Source organism: Canis lupus, chromosome 6, assembly GCF_048164855.1.
Source record: "Canis lupus baileyi chromosome 6, mCanLup2.hap1, whole genome shotgun sequence".
Lineage (NCBI taxonomy): Eukaryota > Metazoa > Chordata > Mammalia > Carnivora > Canidae > Canis > Canis lupus.
In genome coordinates this window covers 47,033,410-47,057,264 of record NC_132843.1, presented here as the reverse complement: position 1 = coordinate 47,057,264, position 23,855 = coordinate 47,033,410, and the positions used below count along the sequence as shown (strand labels likewise).

The window sequence follows — 23,855 nt, the reverse complement described above, 5'->3', positions numbered from 1 at the left end:
AAAAGATTTTATTTATTCATGAGAGAGAGAGAGAGAGAGAGAGAGAGGCAGAGACACAGGCAGAGGGAGAAAGAGGCTCCCCGGGAGCCTGACATGGGACTCGATCCCAGATCTCCAGGATCACTCCCTGGGCTGAAGACAGGCACTAAACCGCTGAGCCACCCGGGCTGCCCAAGATTTAATTTTTTTTAAAGCAGAAAATTTCTGAGCCATTTCTTTTTATGTCTACATTTATCCCCTCGCTACCACTCCTCTTCTCAATTAAGAAATCAAAGGTTTTCAGTGATGTCCAGAGATGTAAATGTAATTAAGTTTTAAAAATTTTGGTCAAGGGACGCCTGGGTGGTTCAGCAGTTTAGCGTCTGCCTTTGGCCCAAGGCATGATCCTGGAGTCCCTGGATCAAGTCCCACATCGGGCTCCCTGCATGGAGCCTGCTTCTCCCTCTGCCTATCTGCCTCTCTCCCTCCCTCTCTCTCTCTCTCTCTCTCTCTTTCTCTCTTTCTCATGAATAAATAATAAAAAAATAAAATAAAATTTTGGTCAAATACCATTCAAGTTCTTAAATGTTATCTGTGAAAGGACAAAGTGTCAATTAGGCTAGCACTTCTTTCCAAAGAATGACAATATTTTATATCATGAATCAGTGATCTGTGAGTTACATACTTTTTCCAGTTTCTCTATAGGAAATTAGTGCTGCCATTCTTCATAGTTCTCTAAGGCAACTTTGGATGCACTCACATCTTGAGAGGTTTAGTCCTTACCTACAAAATCGAGTTCAAGCTTGTTATACCATACTTTCCAGACCCTTACATGAATCTCTAGCTCGACATTTGGATGTCCATTGTTTTGTGCTTCGATCTCTAGTAATTCTGAGTTGTGTGAGTCTCCTGGAGGTACCAGACTTTTTCACACCTCTTTGACTTTCCCCATGTGTTTTTTTTCCTGGCATGCTCTTCTCATCTAGCTCACTCTTTTTCATCTGAGATATCCCACCAATGTCAACATTTCCCCATAAAACCTTCCTTGAATCTCTGGTTGTTCTTAGTACCCCTCCTCTGTTTTGGCATCATCCCCTATACACCCCCTGGCCTAGCACTTACTGGTTAAATTGAAATTATCTGCTTAGCAGTTTGTGTTGAGGGTAAGATTGGTCTTGCTCATTTTTACCCTCCAAGCTCTTAGTGCAGTGTCTGAATGTAGGAGGTATCATACCCAAATGTTTGCATAAACTGGACTTCCAGAAGAATATAGGATAGGCCCTCAGAATACTAATTGGGATGAATGCAGCTTACCTCATTCTAGCATGATATGACACTGCAGTATAGTTTAGTTTGGGACCTGTCCTCTCTTGTGAGTACTACTATATACTTTGGCCCTTAGAAGAGTTCAATAATTATTTATTGAATTGAATTAATATTTCAATCCTTATTGTACACATAAATTACTCAGATCTTTGGGCTGTATATTTCATTGAATGTTGAGAGGGTACTGGAGGTGGCAAACTTAATGGGTATATACCAAATTCAATCTGTAGGTATGTTTTATATGTTTGACAAACCATAAACCAGTATGTAACAGTGTTTCAAATGAAAAGTCAGATCTCTGGGTTAGCTTTTAAAAAATCAAAAGATTTTTTTGTAATGGGAGTTTGCATTCACACATGGCAGCAATTGCCTGGAACTGAGTAGTGGCTGCCCCACCACTCTTTTGTGAGTTCCTGACATGCAAGTTACATGTCATTTCTGTTTTTGTCTCCGTGCACTATTTTTCTTATTGAAGATAAATATTTTTTCTGGAAATGCAGGACAGCATAGCGGTTCAGGGCATGGACTAGGGAACTAGATTGCCAGGGTTCAGATCCTAGCTCTGCTGTTTATTAGCTACTTCCTACCTCTGTGACTCTTACCTGTTACTCACTGTGACTCAGTTTCCTCTTATTTTATTTTTTTAAAAGATTTTATTTATTTATTCATGAGAGACACAGGGAGAAACAGAGAGAGGCAGAGACACAGGCAGAGGGAGAAGCAGGCTCCATGCAGGGAGCCCAACAAGGGACTTGATCCCAGGTTTCCAGGATCACGCCCTGGGCCAAAGATGGCGCTAAACTGCTGAACCACCCAGGCTGCTCTCCTCTTCTTTTTTAAAAAACAGATTTGTTTATTTTAGAGATAGAGAAAGAGAGCAGCATGGTGGGAGAGGAGGGGCAGAAGGAGAGAGAAAGACTCTCAAACAGACTTCCCGCTGAGCATGGAGCCTGACATAGGGCTCCATCTCATGACCCTGAAATCATAACCTGAACCAAAATCAAGAGTCAGACACTTAACTGACTGAGCCATCCAGGCACCCCAGTTTCCTCTTCTATAAAATGGAGATAACAATGGAACTTATTTCATGGGTTTGTTATAGTGATTAAATGAGTTAATATATGTGAAGCACATAAACAGTGTCTGGCACCTAGTAAACACTGTATGTATTAACATTATTATTAGTCATGCCTTTATGAAAGGTGGAAAATGAAATCAAGAGAGGGCTGTGTGTTTTAAGAATATATGTCTTCAGAGAAGTAAGAAACAAGTTCATTTGTTGAAACACTGGCAGCCAGTCCTCTTTGCTCATTTATGTTATTGCCTGGACCCATAGGAATTTGACTTTGTAACACTTGTGGACTATGACCCTAATAGCCTGAAAATGTAAAATCGTGCTTGATGTGTAGTTTAGAGCAATCTGCTTTGTATTCCTTTCATCACAGATGAGAATCAGTGTTCCATTCGTAAAACTGGCATATTGATTAACAATTAAATGCAGGTTGTAATTACTCATACATTTTATTTTAGGGAAACCTGAAGAATTCTTGGATTACAACAGGTGAAGACTCTGGGATGGATGAAGCTGCCAAGAAACGATTCTCCCATGGCAATGTAGATACTGTCAAGGGTCCATCTGCCAGTGAGACTGAGAAATGGAAACTAGAACTGGTAAGAATTTGGGTGCTTTTCTCTTATGCATCTACTTTTTTTGTACCTCTTTTTTTTTTTTTTATCATGGTAGATATACATACTATTAAATTTAGTGTTTTTGCCATTTTAAAATTTACCATTTAACCATGGTAAGTGTACAACTTATTTGCATTAAATACAATCATGGTGAACAACACTCTCCATTTCCGGAACTTTTACCATCCTAAACAAAAACTCTGTACCCATGAAATAATAACTTCCATCCCCTTCTCTCCCAACCCTTGGCAATCTCTTCTACTTTCCAATCTCTATAAATTTGCCTAGTCTAGGTACCTGACATATGTGGAATCAAACAATATTTGTCCTTTTGTGTCTGACATGTTTCATCTAGCATAATGTTTTCAAGGTTCATCTGTGGTGTAGCACATATCAGAATTTTTTGCCTTTTTAAGAGTAATATTCCAGTTACATATACACCATACTTTGTTTATCCATTCATTTGCTCATGAACATTTTAGTTTGTTACCACCTTTTGGCTCTTATGAATAAAGCTACCATGGACATCAATATACAAGTCTGTTTTTGTCCCTACTTTCACTTCCCTTGGGCATATAATCAGAAGGGGAATGATTGGATCATATGATAATTCATTCTTTTCTTTTTCTGCTCCTCAGACTCAGTCATTTGAACTGTCCTATATTAAAGTTTGCTGATTCTTTGTTCTGCTACTCATATCTGCTCTTCTATGCCTTTAGGAATTATTTCATTTGTTGTATTTTCAGCTCCAGATCTGTTTAGTTCCTTCTATAATTTGCTTTCTTTAAGTTTTTATCTTAATTTCAGTTAGCTTAGAGTATTATATTAGTTTCAGGTGTACAGTTGTTTTCCTTATTTCTTTTAGTCCTTTGGCCATATTTTCTCTTAGCTCTTTGAGCATATTTAAGATTATTGTTCTAAAGAGTTGTCTAGTAGGTCTGGTATCTATAGATTTTTTTTTTATATAGATTTTTTTTAATGGTGGTTTCTGTAGATTTATTTTGTACCTCTAAGTGGGCCATATTTTCCTGTTTCTTTGTATGTTTTGTGATTTTTTTTTGATTGAAAAGTAGACATTGAAATGAACTATTACACTGTGATAACTCTGGAAATCCAATATCCCAGTTCCCTATGGTTCTGTCTCTTTTATTATTGAAGGTTATATTGTCCCTTTTGTTTTGATACTTTTCCAGATTATTTCTGTAGACTATTCTTTGTTGTGTGTGATTACTGAAGTCTCTTTCATTAGCTCATGTTTAGGTAATGTTTGACAGAGATTCCCATGAATGCCAGGAGCTAAAACAAGTAAACAAACAACCACCAAAAAAAAATATGCATAGAAAATCAAAAAAAAAAAAAAAAGAAAAAGAAAAATAGCCACCTCTGCCAGTGTTTGCAGGTGTGCTCAGTGCTGGGGCATTCCTTCACCATGTAGCTGGGCTTGCTCTGAGCCTAGAGATCAGCTTGAGCTGAAAGCTTAAGGTCTTCTCAGGACTGAGCATGTGTCTTTCCTGGACATGCTCCTGGTTTTCTGAATTTCCCTCATATAACACAGCTGGTTTTAAATATACTCACTTCCCAGAGTCAAAAATAATTTTATTTTCAGATAAATGATACTTTCCAATCTTTTGATCTGTGTAACAGGCCTTTCTTCTTCCTCCTGTTTGAAGTTTTCCTTGCATTAAATTTGACGTGGTAGAATTGATCAGCAATGATGAAAATGTAAAAATGACACTGTAAATGGAGGGTTTCAGGGAAAGATAGAATGGATGATAGTTCAGCTCTCATTATCATCTCTCAGTGTTATTTTTATAGTTTTCTAAAGTCTCTTTCTGGCCCCAGCCTCCCTCCTTTCTCTGTCCCTAACTCAAGCTTTTTCTGCTATTTTGGAAAGAGTTCCTTTAAAAAAAAAAAAGAAAGAAAGACTAAATAAGTCATATTGTTTTTCCAGCTGAATAATCTCTGATAACTACTTAATACCCACCCATGGGATAAAGATCAATCTCCTGAACCATCCACAATTTGCCTCAAACAACCTTTCTGGCCTCATTTCTGTCAGTTTCTCCAATATTACTGTAGACACACAGATCACTCACTACTTAACTACTTCATAAACTTATTACCTACCTCCATTCCTTTTTGCATTGCATTGCTGACTGTGGTTTATGCAGACATCCTGGCCTAAAATGTTTCCTTATCTTCTGCCCCAAAAAGGTTTCCATCCTGTAAGACTTCATTCAAATGCCCCCTCTGGGGATCCCTGGGTGGCGCAGCGGTTTGGCGCCTGCCTTTGGCCCAGGGTGCGATCCTGGAGACCCGGGATCGAATCCCACGTCGGGCTCCCGGTGCATGGAGCCTGCTTCTCCCTCTGCCTGTGTCTCTGCCTCTCTCTCTCTGTGTGACTATCATAAATAAATAAAAAAATTTAAAAAAAAAAGAAAAAAAAAACAAACAAAACAAATGCCCCCTCTGATTCTGCCTTCCCTGATTACATTCTACTGCTCTTCTGTTTCTTACATTAGAATTAATTTCTCTTTTATGTCTCCGCTTAGTGTTGTATTTATAACTGTTATGGATTCATTTGTATCCAGTTTGTGTCAGAGGTCCATCCTTGCATCTGTGTGCCCTATGTCCTAGATCTTTCTCAGTGTTTGAGAATATTGTGAATATTGCTACTATAGACATTCTTTAATATACCTGGTGGTGTGCATGGCACACATTTATGTTGGGTATGTACCTTGAAGTGGATTTGTTGGTCTTGGGATCCGTATGTGTTCACAATGAGTAGTTAGGGTAAACTTTCTGAGTGGTTTTTATCAGTTTACACTTCTATAGCAGCATAGGAGTGATATCATTTCTTCTTATTCCCAACACATTATATTGTCAGTTTTTTCTGATGGACCTATAGTGCTATCTCATTGTGATTTTCATTTGCATTTCTCTAATTACTCAGGAGATTGAATATCTTTTCATGTATTTATCAGTGTCCTTCTTTGTTTTTTTTTTTTTTCAGTGTCCTTCTTTGTGAGGCACATGTTCAAATATCCTATTCATTATTTTAAGGTAACTGACATTTTTTTAAACTACTTTATATATTTTGGATATAAGCTCTTTATGGATTATTGTAAATATATTTTCTGACTTTTTCTTTTCTTTTTTTTTCTTCATGACTAATCTAAAAATTTCTTAGTTTTATTATAAACTAATTTATCAGATTTTTCCCTTTATTGTTTAATGCTTTCTGTATCCTATATAAAAAATGTTTTCCGGGCCCAGGTCATAAAGATATCCTGTTATATTATCTTCTAGAAACTTTATAGTCTTACTTTTAACATTTAAATCTATAATCCACCTGTCTTTATTTTTTTATGTGATGTATAGGGGGTCATTCTTGTTCTTTTCCCATATGGAAAAGATATGGAAAAAGATATATATATATATATATATATATATATATATATATATATATATATCCCCGTACCATTTGTCAGAAGGACAGTCCTTTGTCTGATATCTTTGTCATAAATCAGGTGTTACATATATGTGTGGACTCTGTGTTTTATTTCTTTAGCTTTTATGCTACTATCATCCTCTCTTGATTGTTATAGCTCTATGCCTGATAGACCACATACCACATCTTCCAACGTTATACTTTGTCCTCAAGAGTTTTTTATTTCTGGGGCGCCTGGGTGGTGTAGTCGGTTGAGCATCTGATTCTTGGTTTCGGCTCAAATCCTAATCTCAGGGTTGTGAGATCGAGACCTGAGTTAGGCAATTAGGCTCCACACTCAGCACAGAGTCTCTTAAGATTCTCTCTCCTTCTTCTGCCCCTCTGCTCATGCTCACTCTCTCTCTCTCAAAAAATAAATAAATAAATAAATAAAGAGTGCATCTTCTTTCTGTCTCTTTATATTTCCAAATACAATATAGAATCATTTTGTCAGATTCCAGAAAGCCCTTATGAGGCTTTGACTCAGTTTATCTTTAAGCTATAGGTCACTTAGGGGAGAAGACATCTTTATGGTATTATATCATCTAATCCTTTAAACTTATGGATCACTCTATTTACTTAGGTCACCTTTAATTTTTGTCTGTAACCTTTTACAATTTTCTGAGTAAAGGTCTTCATATCATTCAGTAGAATTATTTCTATATTAGTTATCTTTGATATTATCATAAATGACATAAATATTTTAAAATTTTCATTGCTGAGTCCTCCTTGGTGGGATGGGGCAGACACATGGTTTTTGTATTTTGGCCAACTCCTACTTTCTTTTGAGTAGGTATATTTTTTATCCTTTTACATTTTTTTTAAGATTTTATTTATTCATGAGAGACCCAGAGAGAGAGAGGCAGAGAGAGAACCAGGCTCCCCACAGGAAGCCTGATGTGGGACTCGATCCCAGTACTCCAGGATCATGCCCTGATCCAAAGGCAGACATTCAAACCACTGAGCCACCCAGGCACCCTATCCTTTTACTTTTAATAAATTTGTATCTTCATATTTAATCTGGGTCTCTTATAGCTGAGTTTTGCTTTCTTATTCAATCTAACAATATCTGCCTTTTAAATGCAATTATTTATGTACTTGAGTTTAAGTCCACTATCCTGCTATTTGGCTTCATTTTTTTCTGATCTTTTTTTCTCTTACCTCCCCCTCCTTTTTTTTTTTTTTTTTTTTTGCCTCTTTTGAATCAGTTGAATATTTTTATGGTTCAATTTTGCCTTCTTTTACCAGTCTGAAAAAATTTTTAGCACCAGCATTCCCCCAATTGCTCAATTGCAGAAACTTAGGACTTTTTTTTTAAGATTTTATTTATTTATTCATAGAGACACAGAGAGAGAGAGAGAAAGGCAGAGACACCGGCAGAGGGAGAAGTAGGCTCCATGCAGAGAGCCTGACATGGGACTCCATCCAGAGTCTCCAGGATCACGCCCCGGGCTGTGGGCGGCGCTAAACTGCTGCACCACCGGGGCTGCCCTAGGATTATTTTTAATATATTTTTCTCCCCCATTATCTATTAAATTATAAAATTCTGTCAATTTTGGTCTTATATAGCTCCCTACTAAATTCTTTCTTTTCCTTCCTTACTGTTTGATTACGTTTATTCACGTGCCTATCTCTTCCCTCTGTAGTTGCAGTGCACTTCCTCATTGGTCTTCCCTTTTCCATACTTCAGAGTGACTTAAGGTTCAAATCTGATAAAGTTTTCAATGTTCACCCAGTGCCTCTACTACATGGAGATTACATGACTTGTCTGGGTAAAGGTCTTATATATTTAGTTTTCCATGGCCCATTCTCACCTGTCCCACCCATCTCTATCCACTCTTCCATCTAGCTTTTTATCTGTGGGGATATAGATCCACTCACTGGCCAGACATGTTTTCTCTAGCCTCTATGCCTTTTTCTCTATTGGAAGTTAATCCTTTAAGTATTAGTGCTTCTTCCATGAAGTCTTCTTTACTTCTCTTAAGCTGAATTACAAGTTCCTGCATCTCTGATTTCAGTTTACCTTCTATATACCTCCCTGGAGTGAATTATATATAATTGAAATTGTCCTCATGTTTTTCTTTTATTTTTTTTAAAGATTTTATTTATTTATTTATTCATTCATTCATTCATTCATTCATGAGAGACACACACAGAGAGAGAGAGAGAGAGAGAGAGAGAGAGAGAGGCAGAGACACAGGCAGAGGGAGAAGCAGGCTCCATGCAGGGAGCCCGATGTAGGACTTGATCCCTGGTCTCCAGGATCAGGACCTGGACTGAAGGTGGCGCTAAACCGCTGAGCCACCGGGGCTGCCCTGTCCTCCTGTTTTTCTATTCCTTCTGAGAATATAAGCTCCTTGGGGTTAAAGTCATCTCCATCTTAGATACCCAATAAATATTTGCTGAATGAAAGAACAGGAGGATACTAGCAACTCTTGTAATTAGTATATCAGTTTGGTCTGTCATTTACTGTGATTTATAACTTTCCTTTTATCATTCATCCAGGACTCATTTAGTTTGTCAATACACAGCATTCACAGTGTGGGATCCTTGCCCTCATGGACCTTATAGGTTAAAATTGGTTTTTCCCAGAGTCACACTTTTAAAAGTAAGAACTGCTGTATGCATTTTTTAAAGAAATGGGGAGGGGCAGCAAATAACCATTTCATGACTAAGTAGTTCTTTGTGGGTATACACTCAATAAAAGTGAGTTACAGAAAGTGTTTCTGGAGAGGACACATTATCTTTCCTCTTGGGTAAAAGGAAGGAAATTGAGTTTAGTATTAGTAATTAAAATTTGCTAATAAAACACAGAGCATGGAGAAAAGGCACACTTTTTGTTTTCTTTTCTAAAGGAGAGGCTAAATCTTACTTATGAAGAAAAGACTGGTATCCTGGAATCTCAATTGAAGTTTTTAAGGTAAAGTATCATCATCCATTTAAAAATCATAGCAAAAGCATAATGATGGTAAAATATATTCGAATGTTTGCTGACATGCTAGGTTTACTCTATATAAGAATGACTTGATGACATTTTATGTTCAATATAAGAAATATCCTCAGGTATTAAAGGAACAGGAGCATAAAATTGTGAAGTCCCATCTCAGAGAACTGTGATCTGAATTATAAATTTTGTCCCTTTATCAGTTATGAAATATTTGTGTTTTCTCATGGAATTAAGAATCACTAGCTGCTCTGGTAGAAATTACGCCTTTAAAATAAAATACTTAAAATAAAGCATTGTGGTTTTCAAATTAGAAGCAAGTAGTTTTTTCTTTATAGGTATTTTTATCTAATTTTAAAAATTTTAACAATAATAGTTTGAGCATTTTTCTATATATTATGAATATGAGTATACTAGTCCCCTCTTTTCTGTAGGAAATACATTCAAAGACCCTCAGGAGATGCCTGAAACTGTGGATAGTACTGAACCCTATATATATATTGTTTTCTATGTACATACATATCTATGATAAAGTTTAATTTATAAGAGATTAGGCACAGTAAGAGACAAACAGCTAACTAATAATAGAATAGTTATAGCAATATACTGTATTAAGAGTTATGGAAAAAAAAGAGTTATGGGAATATGGTCTCTCAAAATAGCTTATTGTCCTGCATTGATGCTTGGGATGATATGAGATCTAAAATTCCCCGTGTAATGAGATAAAGTGAGGGGAATTACATACGCGTTGTGACATGGACGATTAGGCTGCCACTGACCTTCTGATCATCCATCAGAGGGGCGATCATCTGCTTCTGAACCTTGGTTGACCTCAGTAACTCAAATCATAGGAAGTGAAACTATGGGGGGGTACTTTTATATACACAGTAAGTTTTCAAGTATTTTTTGACTTTTTTAAAAGAAATCTCAATAAAACCTATATATTATAGATTAACGATTAGTATGTATTATGGGCAGAAAATGATATCAGGAGTTGATTTTGGGAGGTGTTAAAGCTTATTTTAAATAGTGACAATGAAATATTTTTCAATCAAACAAACTTTAAAATACTTTTTATAACTTTAATAAGTCTAATTTGAAATAAAATTTAAAATCTTCAGGCCACATATTATTTGAGACATAAGCACAGTAATGTTAAGAACCAGAACTCTTGGCTTTCATGCACACTATCATTTATTTTAATTTGCTTTTATGCACTTTATAACTTATCCTGATTAGTTTTAGGGTTTCTGCAGAGACTTTTATTTTTTCATGAAGAAACCTAGCATTTATAAAATGGCCTACTTTTTGCTTTCTTGCTTTTATTATATTTTGATTTACATTGGGTTTTGATTCTTCAGTTTTTAAAGTAATATATTTCTAGGTCACTGTGGTAATTTGACTTATTTTGTCTCATTCATAAGTCAAATGTGCCATCTTTAATTACATTAAAATACTACTTTAGAATGAACTAGACTTTGTTCCCTGCAGCTTCTATTTCTTTCTTTTTCCTTTAGTATAACTTAAGATTATTTGGAGTCATTTTCTTTAAGAAAGAGATAAAACCACCACTCTCAGAAACTCTGGCTTTCTGGTATTTATTTCTTTTTAATTTTTTTGGCATTTCAAATAATCACATCTGTCTGAGTGTTTTGAATTTGAAACTGACAGAAATAGTAATGGAGACCCTTTGATTTTGGAATGTGCTTCCAAAGTTCCTTTTACAAAGACTTTGAAAGTCAGACTTTTTCTACATGATATTTTAGAAAAAAAACATATTATGCTGAAGATATCTTGGGCAAAGGGCAAAAACAGCTTTTTTTTCACCTCAGACTGTCATTAGATTAGCTTTTTTTTAACTTTTTTTAAAGATTTTATTTATTTATTCATAGAGATGCAGAAAGAGAGAGGCAGAGACACAGGCAGAGGGAGAAGCAGGCTCCATGCAGAGAACCTGACACGGGACTCGATTCTGGGACTCCAGGATCACACTCTGGGCCGCAGGCAGCACTAAACCGCTGTGCCACGGCCACTGGGGCTGCCCTAGATTAGCTTTTTTAACCCTTAGATTGCCTGCGGATCTTTCCTACCTCCTCAGTGCTGCCTGAAAGGCACCCCCCCACCTCCATTCCAGAGTGGAGGTATTGTGTGACTCGATTATTGGTTTCTCTTCTGTGATAGCTGGTTAGGAGAGCTATAGCTCCCTGAGTATAATAGAAACTGATTGAGCTGGAGATAAAATACATGCTTTCAGTAGTCCAAGTATTTAAGGGCTATTTTCTCCTTTGTAAACTAGGACGTTTTATTCACACACACACACACACACACACACACACACACACACACAGTAGGAAAGGAATATCTGTGCAAGGAAGCTCAATTGTCCCAGTTGACTACCAAAGCTTTATGGAGAAAGGATGGGGGTGAAAATACAACCCATACATTGGTTGTTTTATCCTTAAAAGGTCAGCATGGAGAAGAACTCATCCAAGGATGATCTCCTATAATAAAACAAATAGACACACACACATAGACACACACATATATACACTTCTTCAACACTTTCTTTTAGCAAGCTGCTTATTTCCAGCTAATAGCTGCTACTTTATAAATCTCCATGGGCTGGTAAATTCTATATAGCTTCTTTCTAGAGGAAGAGAGCAGCCCACTTTCTTATGAAATAGCTCTTTATAGAACTTTGTGGTTAGAGAATTTTTTAAAGTTTTTTATCTCCTAAGGAAGAATGAGCAATAATAAGTTACTTCTGGATAAAACTCATGAGCTTTATGTAATTTTCTAAGGGTTAACACTTGGAATAGGGCATTTCCCTCAATTCAAGGATGTTACATTGCCTCACTTCTTTTTTGAGAGAATTTATTTAGGATTTGTATTTGGAGTTTTATTCTTGATCAGTGGGTAATATAATGTAATGGAGATGGGATCCTTTGAACAGAGAGCCAGTTATCAAGAGGCAGACTAATCTGTGTTAAAATCTTACAAGAACTTGGGCTAATTATTTAATATATTCAAGTCTCATTTTATTCAAAGTGTCAATTAGGATAATCACACTTACGTTTTAGGGTTGTGGTAAGAATTAATTAGATATTGTATACAGAGCACCTCATAAGGTAAGCACCCATAAGTGATAGTAGCAGTTATCTCTGGGATAATACGTGAAAGTAATGTACCTAGTACTTGCTAGAACTTTCTTTCCCTTCTTTTCAGGAAAGACCTAGCTGAATATCAGAAAAATTGTGAAGATCTTAAAGAGCAACTAAAGCATAAAGAATCTCTTCTTGCTACTAATATTTCTAATCGAGTTGGTGGCCTTTGTTTGAAATGTGCTCAGCATGAAGCTGTTCTCTCCCAAACCCATAATAATGTTCATGTGCAGACCATTGAAAGACTGACTAAGTAAGTATGCTTCTCCACACGGAGGTTTTGCAACATGGAAAATTGTGTCTTTAAAGGAGCATTGTGCTCTTTCATCCCCATGCTGTCTCTTGTGGGATTGATGCTGAGCTTCAAATAAAATGGATTTTATTTTATTTCATTGGAGTTTTCTTAAAGACAGAACAGGTGAGTTCTGCCAGCTGTGTGTGACCAGGTCCTTGGGACAAGTAATTTTACCTCTCTTGGCCTCGGTCTCATCTTGAAGTGAGAGGATTGAAGTAAATAATCTTTTCAATTCTGCTCCTGTCTATGAGTCTATAATTGCAAATCCGGCACTTTTTGTAACAAAAGTGAATTTGAAAGGAATTCTTTTTTTTTTTTTTTTAAGATTTTTTATTTATTTGAGAAAGAGGCAGAACACAAGAGTGTGCAAGCACTGGCAGATTAAGGGAGGCAAAGGCAGAGGGAGATGCAGGCTTCCCACTGAGCAGGGAGCCTGACTTGGGGCTTGATCCCAGAACTCTGGGATCCTGACCTGAGCTGAAGGCAGACGCTCAACTGAGCCACTCAGGTACCTCCTGGACTTCTCTTGTTTGGAGGAATAATACCTACATGTTGGGATTTTACTGGGACACTTAGCCTTGTGGCTAGAGCAAAATTGCCTGGGGATTCATTTTCTGGTTCTACTACTAACTGCCTATATAACCTCATGAAAGTTACTTAACTTCTCATACCTCAATTTCCCCATTTTAGAGATAGATGGAGATAGAAGTACCTAATAGTGTTATTTTGAGGGTTCTTTGAAAGAATACCTATACAGTGCTTAAAAGAGTTTCTGACAAATAATAAATGCCCCATAAATATTAAAACTCCTCTGTGCCTCTCATACTCCAAAAGCAATCAAAATGTCTAGTAGCCATGGTTTCCATAAGTGACTAACCTTTTGGTTGTTACATAAAAACTGAAATTCTGGGGAACCCCTGGGTGGCGCAGCGGTTTAGTGCCTACCTTTGGCCCAGGGTGCGATCCTGGAGACCCGGGATCGAATCCCACATCGGGCTCCCGGTGCATGGAGCCTGCTTCTCCCTCTGCCTGTGTCTCTGCCTCTCTCTCTCTCTCTCTCTGTGTGACTATGATAAATAAATAAAAATAAAAATAAAAAAAACTGAAATTCTGGGATCCCTGGGTGGCTCAGTGGTTTAGCGCCTGCCTTCAGCCCAGGGTGTGATCGTGGAGACCCAGGACCGAGTCCCACATCGGGCTCCCTGCATGGAGCCTGCTTCTCCCTCTGCCTGTGTCTCTGCCTCTCTCTCTCTCTTTCTCTCTCTCTCTGTGTCTTTCATGAATAAATAAATAAATCTTTAAAAAAAAAACCTGAATTTCTCTAGTATGGACTAAAGAATAGTTTTTATAATCTGAGCTGATGGTCCTATTTTTTTGTTAAATATTATATTAAATTATTCTTATATTTTTAAATATATTATTAAATTATTGTTATTTATTTCACATAACTATAAAATTTAGTAAGTATATATTAAATATATTTTCAGATCCAACTACCGTGTGGCAAACATTTATTACATACCAAGGACTCGGCCAGGCAGTTTTTTTTTTTTTAATATTTATTTATTTATTTATTCATGAGAGACAGAGAAAAAGGCAGAGACACAGGCAGAGGGAGAAGCAGGCCCCATGCAGGGAGCCCGACATGGGACTCGGTCCTGGGTCTCCAGGATCACGCCCTGGGCTGAAGGCAGGCGCTAAACCACTGAGCCACCTGGGCTGCCCTGCCAGGCAGTTTTTAAAAAAATAATCTTTTTTAGCATTTATGAGGTAAATATTATTACCCTCATTTTTGCAGCTAGGGAAACTGAGGCTCAGAGAAATTAAAAATGTACATGTTTACACTAGAAACAAAAAGAATAGAACCATACTTCACAAAAACAAATTCAAGATGGTTTAAAGACCCAGATATAATTCAGACTATGAAAGCATTAAAAGAAAATATAGGAAATTATCTTTATGGCTTCTGGGTAGGTCAAATCTTGAACATGGTATGGAAAATGAATGCCATAAAGGAAGAAATTTTACATTTAGCTTCATTAAAAAAGAAACTTATGATATAATGACGCAAATGAAATTAAAAGACTGGGGAAAATATTTGCATGTTGTATAACAAAAAAATGGTATATTATCTAAAGAACATCCTTTGAAACAAACACAAAGGACAAACTGTACAGTTGAAATGTGGATAAAGAATAGGAATTGGTGAGCAGGGGCACCTAGATGGCTCAGTCAGTTGAGTGTCTGTCTTTGGCTCAGGTCATGATCTCAGGGTCCTGGGATTGAGCCTGCCCATCAGGTTCCCTGCTCTGCAGGAAGTCTGTTGCTCACCTCTGCTGCTCCACCTGTTTGTGTGCTGTCTCCCTCCCTCTCTGTCAAATAAATAAATAATAAAATCTTAAAAAAAAAAAAAAAGGAGGGGATCCCTGGGTGGCTCAGCGGTTTGGCACCTGCCTTTGGCCCAGGGCGCGATCCTGGAGACCCGGGATCGAGTCCCATGTCGGGCTCCCAGGGCATGGAGCCTGCTTCTCCCTCTGCCTGTGTCTCTGCCTCTCTCTCTCTCTATGTCTATCATAAATAAATGAATAAAATATTTTTTAAAAGGAATTGGTGAGCAATTAAATAGGGAGATGTCAATATAAGAGAAGGTATTCACTCTGTTATTATTCAGGGAAGTGCAGATTTTCAAAAAACCAACCCCTCAAATTGGTGAAAGTTAAAGAGATTGATAGTGACAATAATTGGGGAGCTGCGAGTGAGCCAGTATTTTCACACCCTACTTGTGGGAACTGTAAGTCAATAACTGCTTTTTCGGGTAATTTAGCATTATCCATTAATAGTTAAAGTATATTTCAAAATCTAACCCAAAGAACATATATATGTATGTATACAACGGAGTCATTCTAGGGAATGTTTTTGCAACATTATTTGTAATTGGTGGTGTGACATTGTGATATGTTAAGAAATACATATTTTGGTCTTCATCTTTAGTTCTTGGCACAGAGCTCCTAAACTATAATTTCCTAAATGATAAAAACAATAGAAATATCCTTTGTTATACTTGGTTTCTATTTCCTGCTCCTGAAATAGCTCTTGAACATCAAGGTGAAAGGAACATCTTTTGTTATTCTTAACAAGCTCCTCTGAGTAATGCCTGAGTTCACCTTAATTAGATGACTTTTGGAAACCCACTAAGGATGGGTATGGGGCTGGTTCCCAGGGCAATCAGCCATGTGATTAGAGCATTGGAACTTTCAGGCCCTCCTCCCTAATCTCTGTGGAGTGGGCGGGGACTGGAGATTGAGTTCAGTCACCAATGCCTAATGATTTTATCAATCATGCCTATAGAACCTCCATAAAAACCCTAAACAATGGAATTTGGAGGGCTTCTAGGTTGGTGAACATATCAAGAAGCTGGGAGGGTGGCATGCCCAGAGGTGGCACAGAAACTCCACCCCCCTTCCCACACACTTTGCTCTGTGCATCTCTTCCATTTAGCCGTTTGTGAATTGTGTCCTTTATAATAGGGGAATAGTAAGTAAAGCACTTTCCTGAGTTCTGAGCTGTCAGCAAATTATCAAAACTGAGGTACGGGTCATGAGAGCCCTTGATTTCTGGCCAATTGTTCAGAAGTACAGGTGACAATCTGGGACTTGCAATTGGTACCTGAAGTGGGAGACAGTCTTGTGGGACTGAGCCTTAATCTGAGGGGTCTGTGCTAACTCCAGGAAATTAATGTCCCAATTGAGTGAATATCAACTGAGAATTGGAGAATAGCTTGGTGTTGAAAACACACATAAGGTGTCAGAAGTGTGAATACAGAAACTGTGGAGGAAAACAAGTATTTCTTTTAGGTGTGAACAACCTAAATATCCTTCAAAGGTTTAGATAAATTATGTTATGCACAGTAAAAGAAAAAAAGAATGAGGTAGATTTATGTGTACCAATGTGAGACTTAAGCTCCACAATGTATTGTTGAAGGAAAAAAATAAAAATGAAAAAGACACATCTGAAATGAAACTCATTTGTATTTTTATTTTTTAAAAAGGTCCATACCTGAACATACTATGTATTTTCTTCAGGTTCATACATAGGCATAGAAAAAGATTTTAAAGGATAAGCACCCAGTATTTAACAGTGATTGCCACTGAGTGGTGGAATATGGTACCAAAATCAAAGTATGTGTCAAATGGGTCTTTAGCTGTGTTGGTAATTATGTTTAGAAGGAGAATGTAATGAAAGGGGCAAAAAGCATATTCAAAGTCACATAGATGAAGAGATACAGAGTTTAACTAAATGGTCTGGTATAACTAAACCAACAAATAAAAGACAGGGTTTTTTTCCCCCTCTTGCCTTTCATATTATCCTTATAGTTCATGAGAGTAATATTTTAAGAGGAAACTACAATGTTTGCATTGATTTCAGGGCTGACAGTCATTTAGAAATTGGATTCTTATTTAGTTATCTATTCCTTTGTCTCCATCCTAAATTTTAGCTCTTAGTCTTTTAAAGTAAATATCAACCTTCTCTGTTCAGTTTTCTGCTTTGTCAGCATATCATGAACTCATGTTCTACTTTCATAACAGAGTATAGTGGAAGGCTCCTGATTTTATTGTCAATGAAACCTTTGTCGATAAGATTCCTTTGGCCTAAGCTGGTGTTCAGCTTCTTTCAACTTATTAATTCAGAATGCTGTATATTGAAAGTTATGCTGAGTTTGAAGGGTGGCCAGCACTTTTTAGGTCTGAATTTCTAGTTTTATGCATAATTAGAAGCCTAAACCCTCAGTGCCCTCTATCATAGAATTTCCTGCAGGATTCTAAGAGGGAATTAAAAAAAACTATATCCCAAATGTGATGCCTCAAAAGAGTGTCCCAGCCTTTGCTTGAAATGTGGCATTGTGACACGAGCTGTAAGTTCCTTTGTTGAACTTTTAGCATGGAATGTATTGAATATATGACAAGAGTAACTGGAGCACTTGAGAAGGACAGGATCAGGCAGACCACCAGTATGTTTGTGGCCTTGTGTTAGGAGAGTATACTTAACAACTGTTGATGACACTGGATATATTTTAAAAGTTGATTTGAAGGCCTTATAGTGTTTCTGAACTTCTGACTTACACTCAGGCCTCATTATGTCATAGGGTGGGTAAGAGCGACAGTAACCTCTCTTACGTAATGATCAAGCACCTTCAAATGATAATCAGGATGGAACTTTTATATTAGATCCTTTTCCGTAGCTCCTCATGCCTTGGAGAAGTTTCTGTGTACCGTTCAGAAAAGAGAAGTGATTACTACTGTACTCTCCTGGGACTTTAGACCAGCTTGTGAATTTCGAGTGGGTCTTGGCAATGTTGTGTGTAGTTGGCTTTGAAAAACTATGCAGGAACTTCCCAGAAATGAGGAACAAGGAAATGTTGTAGTCAGCCTCCTAGACTTGCTTTTAAAAGACAGGGATAGTACTTACTAATTCTGCTTGAAACTGCTACTCACTGTGGAATAACCAGAATTTCAGGCATTTCTTAGGCACCTTATCTTTCAAGATGAAGCTCATGCATATATGTATATCATACCAGCTCTCTCTTTTCCTTATTTTATACATTTGACCCAGGGGTGCCCCAGTGGCTCAGTCAGTTAAGCATCTACTTTTGGTTTAGGTTATGATACTGGAGTCCTGGGATTGAGCCCCATGTCAGGCTCTCTACTTGTCCGGGAATCTGCTTCTCCCTCTCCCTCTGTCCTTCCCCCTGCTTGTTCTCCTCACCTCCCCTGCCCCCCCGCCACCAAATAAATAAATGGAAAAAAAAAAAAGATAGACATTTGACCCAGATTATTCAGGGACTTTCTCAGTGCTTGTTGCTCTGATTGTTGCACTAAATTCCTTAAGTACTGAATGCTCCTTATTAACTGGTTCATCCCAGAACTTGCACGCACCTCCTTGCCTCCACTTCTGTGTTAGCTGCACTTCATGGATCATTTGATCATGGAATGTGACAGTGTTGATGCTGTCTTTCTTGCTCTGCTTCAGAAGACTCCTTGATGACACATGGTGTTCTTGAAGTACTCACAGACCTCTGGCCATTGCAGATGGTAATTTGGATAACTGCCACTTTGCAATCATATTGGTAGGTCATCTGTATTTGTACAGCTTCCCACTGGGAGAGGCATGCTCAGGCCTGGGCTCTGGGCTGGGCCTGTGAACTGGGAGCTCTGGAGCAGACCTGTAGCTGCCTGGATGGTTCTCCTCAATGGCTGGAATTGACTGCTTCCTGAAGGCCGGATGATGCAGAATGGCATGGGGCCAGAAGAGGGGGAGCTAAATCACAAAGGTGACCTCGAATTGAGACTGGAGGCAAAGCCTTGTAGGAAGACAGGCCAACATGCCCAGAGCTGGTTTGTTTTCAGGGCTTGCTTTTAGGAAGGGCTGACTGAGTTGAAATAAAGCAAAACAAAAATGTAGCGACTGAGTAGATATTCCTAAAATAGCAAGATGGCTTCCTGTACCTATAATTATGTATGCAATTTAGGCATCTCTCTAGAGCCTCCCAGGTAGTCTGAAGGCCATCTTACAGCATGCAGTACATTTCTCTACTGGAAAATTGGGAGTGTGTCAGTCAGGTGGCCATACAGATTTTTAGTGTAATCATTTCATGGGCTCACTGTTGAATGATGAGCTTAATAAGACATCAGTATTTGGGGGTGTTTATCTTTGATGATTTTCTGTGGTCTGAACTTGATGAGTTGATTGTCTGAAAACCTTCCGACCAGAACAATTAAACTCTTTAGTCTCCAACTCTAGGTAGCCAAGTGACTTTTAAAATCTAGATCCTAGGATACTAGAACTAGAACTTTACCTCTTTTGGTGCCCTTCTGTAGCAGAGTCACTACTCATTCATTGGGTCTTTTGTCCTCTGTTCCACTGATTATCTGCTACTGTGGCATATTCCTCTCTGTAAGAGGGCATACTGAAAAAAGATTAAATAATACTAAGTGTTAAATCTCCTGTAAGAAGCAAATTGGTTATATTTTGTTCCCTTTGTGATCTGTCTGCATACTATCAACACTGAGCTTTTCTGTTAATTCTTTTTAGTTGGAACTTTGGCTTAAGTTGAGGGCATGGCATCACAAACAGATCCAAGTATCACTGAGTGCTTTCTCAGTGGCTTTCACTTTGGCCTTCAAATAATCTGTTTTTTCTTACCTAGAATGATTTCACCTTGCTTTGATTCTTCTATTCTTTACATAACCATTGTGTTTGTATTTGATCAAAATAATTAACTCCCTTTTTTCATTTCCTTTAGAACAAAATAAGAGTAAATTATTTTTCTCAATTTAAAACAAACCAAGAAATTCTTAAATTAAGATCACTGTGCTCTCATGAATTTTATGATAGTTGAAGCAATTATTTTTCTTTTTTTAACAAAACAGGCTTTTATGAAACTGCTAATAATTGTAACTTTGTTCAGTATTGCATATTTCTTAAAATATGAGTGCTTTCCAAATACCACAAATAGTTTAAATTATTTTATCGTTAAGAAATTTTTTTTAATGGAATCACTGGTTAATTCTGAAAGCAACTCAAACTCAGAGATTATAACCTTTGAAATTATTATTCCTTAAGGGTTGCTAAACTTAAGAAGAAAAAATCAGAGCTGGCTCTTTCCTGATAGTTTAGAACTTGGCAAAAAAAAAAAAAAAAGGAAACTGCAAGCAGTTACTTGAACTGAATCTGAAACCACAGTTTAGAGCTTGAGCTCTTTAATAAAGCGTGGAATAGCAGGCAGAGCTGTCCAACTTACTTTTTTTTTTTTTTGCTTTGTGTGTATAGAAAGTTTCCCACCACATTTTTTCTTCGGTCTACTGGTCATTTTTATCCAGTGAATAAAACCCAAATATCCTAAAATCTTATACATGATTTATTTAACCCATGAGATTGACTCTTTGCTATTTTACACACCAAAGTGTTTTGGCATCTGGTTGCATCAATCCCCAAGAAATGATTAGCTCAGAGGACTTCTGAGAATTGCTGACAAGGGTGTGGGGCCAGGCAGTGATCGAAGCCAGCGGGATGAGATTTTGTTAAATCGTGAATGTTCTCTGCGTGACCAGGGTATTTGAGGGTTTCATCAGTCCTTCCCATTGAAAGAAGAAATGTGTTCATAAGTTGGTGAAAGATTTTAATTGAAAGGGAAGGGTGGAAAAGAGGGTTGTGGAGGAAAACAAACAGGAAAGAACCTATTTGTTCAGACAAACGAGAGGTGAGTCAGCAGTTTTGCTAGGACCTTAGTAGGCCCTGAATATATAAGTAAATATGTTCTCCTTTGACATACAGTCCCCACCTTCTCTGCCTTATTCCTTTTTCCCCTACCCCACCCCCCGCCCTTCAAATTTTTAAACTGACTTCCTCTTTTCTGGGCTTTAATCTGCAGCCTAGAGTGGGGCAGTCCTCCCCACAATAAGTTATTGTGCCCCACAGATGCAGTCCTGCCATGAATGCTCAGCCTTTCCTGGCTGCCCTGCCTGCCCCTGGCCAAGGGAGGACAGAGGGTCTTTCTCTGGGGGTGCTTTACAGAGTGCAGAGCCAGCCCACCCCACCCCGGCTCTCCTTCCACTACATGTTAATGCCTTGTTCTTCCTGACTTACGAATACAAGATCATCTGACCACTGCTTGTTTCGAATGTTCTTTTTGCGCTGACAGGGAAAGGGATGATTTAATGTCTGCGCTGGTTTCCGTCAGGAGCAGCTTGACAGATGTGCAGCAGAGAGAAGCCAATGCTTATGAGCAGGTGAAACAAGCCGTGCAAATGACGGAGGAGGCCAATTTTGAGAAAACCAAGGCAAGTCTCAAAAGACCAAAATAAAGCCACACCAGAATTGCCCTCTTTTCTTTTCCAATTATTTCTGTGGTTACTCTTCCATAACTAAACTCTTTTTTTTTTCCAAACACGCAAAGTGAATCCCAATCTGTTAATGTTGACTTTGCAAAATTAAACAGATTTACTGGTAGAATTCTTATTCCTCTGCAAATCTCCTTGTTCTGTCACTAGTCAGAGAATATAGCACAATGTGGGAGAGTGCTTGGAGAGACCTGCCTGCTTAATCTTCTCATTTGCTGATCAAGTTTGAATGCTGTGAAGACCATAACACCATTTGTACATTTTCATGTATGACCACTGACAAATGCTTTTCCCTTGTGCATGGGAAATTTTGAGGACATGCAACACGCCACAGTTAATAAATAATATATGTGTATTGAATAGCATCTCTGGCTAGGAATGGGTCTGGATCCACAGATGCTAAATCAAACACATTGAATGATAGTGACAGTAATTGTTACCACTTCATGATCAAGCAGTGTTGTAAGCACTTTAAGTCATAGGAGGCTATTGTTGACTCACTGCTGTCTTTGGGGAGCTACACCTCAATGCACTGAAGCTGCTGTGTGTTTTCCACAGACACACTAGCCACACTCCAAGTAGCTAGTGATCACTGTATTGGGCAGTGCACATATAGAACATTTCCAGCATCACAGAGAGAGTTCCTTTGCATAGCTTTGGTCTAAGCCCTACATTAGCATCAGTATTTTATTAAGGTATGAGGCACTTCACCTCTGTATTCAGCTCCTCAGTCACTCCTTTGTCCATTGTCTCTATCCAGTACATCCCTGGCTCTTCCCAGACCATTGACCATCATAGCTTCCATTACTAACACCCTGGTGCCTTTGTAACTTACGTCCATTCTGACCAAACTCCCTAACAGGCTTTGTCTCCTTAAATATTCCTAGTTGTTCATTTGTACTGAACTCTAGCAGTCTCTTGATGATACCATGACCCTCAAGCCCTTTGCCACTCATTCCTTTCATCTGGCTGTGATGAGGCCTCTTTGAAATCATCATTGTCTCTCCTCTCCCTAATTTTAATCAGTATAAACTCAATCTAGATGTTACTATTTGACACTTTTTTAAAACAAAACAAAACAAAACAAAACCTCCTCCATTTTACTACTTGAGTTTATAAAATAGTTGTTAGCTATAGGACACTTTTTAAGAGTGTTAGCATCTGGCCCTGTCTTTGTCTGCTCAGGCTGCTATAACAAAAATACCATAGCCTGACTACCTTCAACAGCACACATTTATTTCTCACAGTTCTGGGGTCTGGAGAGTCCAGGATCAAGGTGCCAGCAGATCTGGTGTCTAGAGAGGGTTTGCTTCCTGGTTCATGGATAGCTGTCTTCTTGCTGTGTGGCCTCACAAGGCCAAGGGGGTGAGGGAGCTCTCTGGGACCTCTTTTATTAAGGCCACTACCCTATTCATGCAGGCTTCCTCCTAAGGACCTAATCAGCTTCCAAAAGCCAGACATCCTAATACCATCATGTTGGAGGTGAGGTTTCAACACATGAATTTTGGAGGGTCGCAAACCTTCAGTCCACAGCACCCTCTACCTTCCTCCTTTGATTATCCTGAAAGGTTTCTAATCTATCTTGTTAATACACACAACACCATAGTCCCAACATACTTCGGCTTGCTTGCCTCTAACATTTTCCCTGTTCTATAGTGACTGTCACCTGAACTGATGTGTCCATGGCATCTCCAACTCTGCATCTGCTCCCTTTGACCAGTGCCTCTCTGCCTCCCTGTCCCCATTAAACATACTCAATGTCCTCATTCCTGCCTCTGCTGCTTCAGTCGCCTCTCCTATCTTATATTATCTATTGTCTCTAGGCTGGTCTTTTTCCCCTTCCATTTATTTATTTTAGTATTTTTTTTTTTAAGATTTATTTATCTGAGAGAGAAAGAATACAAATGGGAGGGCCAGAATCTCAAGGAGACTCCCTGCTAAGAGCTGAGCCTGACCAACCCTAAGACCCAAGTTGAAATAAAGAGTTGGACCCTTAACCAACTGTGCCACCCAGGCACCGCCCCCCCCTATTTAAATATGAATTTTACATCCCCAACTGAACTCATTACATTTG

The 23,855-nt window shown here is 38.2% G+C and overlaps 1 protein-coding gene and 1 long non-coding RNA gene across 21 annotated transcripts in view; one reads left to right on the top strand and one right to left on the bottom strand.

The window, feature by feature from the left end:
- SDCCAG8 (SHH signaling and ciliogenesis regulator SDCCAG8) overlaps nucleotides 1-23,855 on the top strand; it is a 235,448-nt gene that overhangs the window by 36,463 nt on the left and 175,130 nt on the right. For 16 of the 17 annotated variants that reach the window (XR_012032860.1, XR_012032861.1, XR_012032862.1 and 13 more), the window contains 4 exons: nucleotides 2,836-2,976; nucleotides 9,340-9,404; nucleotides 12,654-12,842; nucleotides 21,583-21,721. Coding sequence is in view for 13 of the 17 variants with exons in the window: in XM_072830364.1 (XP_072686465.1) it covers nucleotides 2,836-2,976; nucleotides 9,340-9,404; nucleotides 12,654-12,842; nucleotides 21,583-21,721 (534 nt within the window). In the remaining 4 variants the exon portion in view is untranslated. Of the gene's footprint in view, nucleotides 1-2,835; nucleotides 2,977-6,007; nucleotides 6,058-9,339; nucleotides 9,405-12,653; nucleotides 12,843-21,582; nucleotides 21,722-23,855 lie in introns of all 17 variants that reach the window. The other variant, XM_072830371.1, reaches the window with a different exon arrangement.
- The window catches only part of LOC140635546 (uncharacterized), a 32,604-nt gene continuing 11,542 nt past the window's right edge, over nucleotides 2,794-23,855 (bottom strand). The window contains exons 4-6 of one of the 4 annotated variants that reach the window (XR_012032869.1): nucleotides 19,738-19,848; nucleotides 5,122-5,396; nucleotides 4,377-4,728 (exon numbers count right to left, since the gene is read on the bottom strand). This is a non-coding gene — a long non-coding RNA (uncharacterized lncRNA). Of the gene's footprint in view, nucleotides 2,954-4,376; nucleotides 4,729-5,121; nucleotides 5,397-18,698; nucleotides 19,312-19,737; nucleotides 19,849-23,855 lie in introns of those variants that run through there. The other 3 variants (XR_012032867.1, XR_012032870.1, XR_012032868.1) reach the window with 3 other exon arrangements.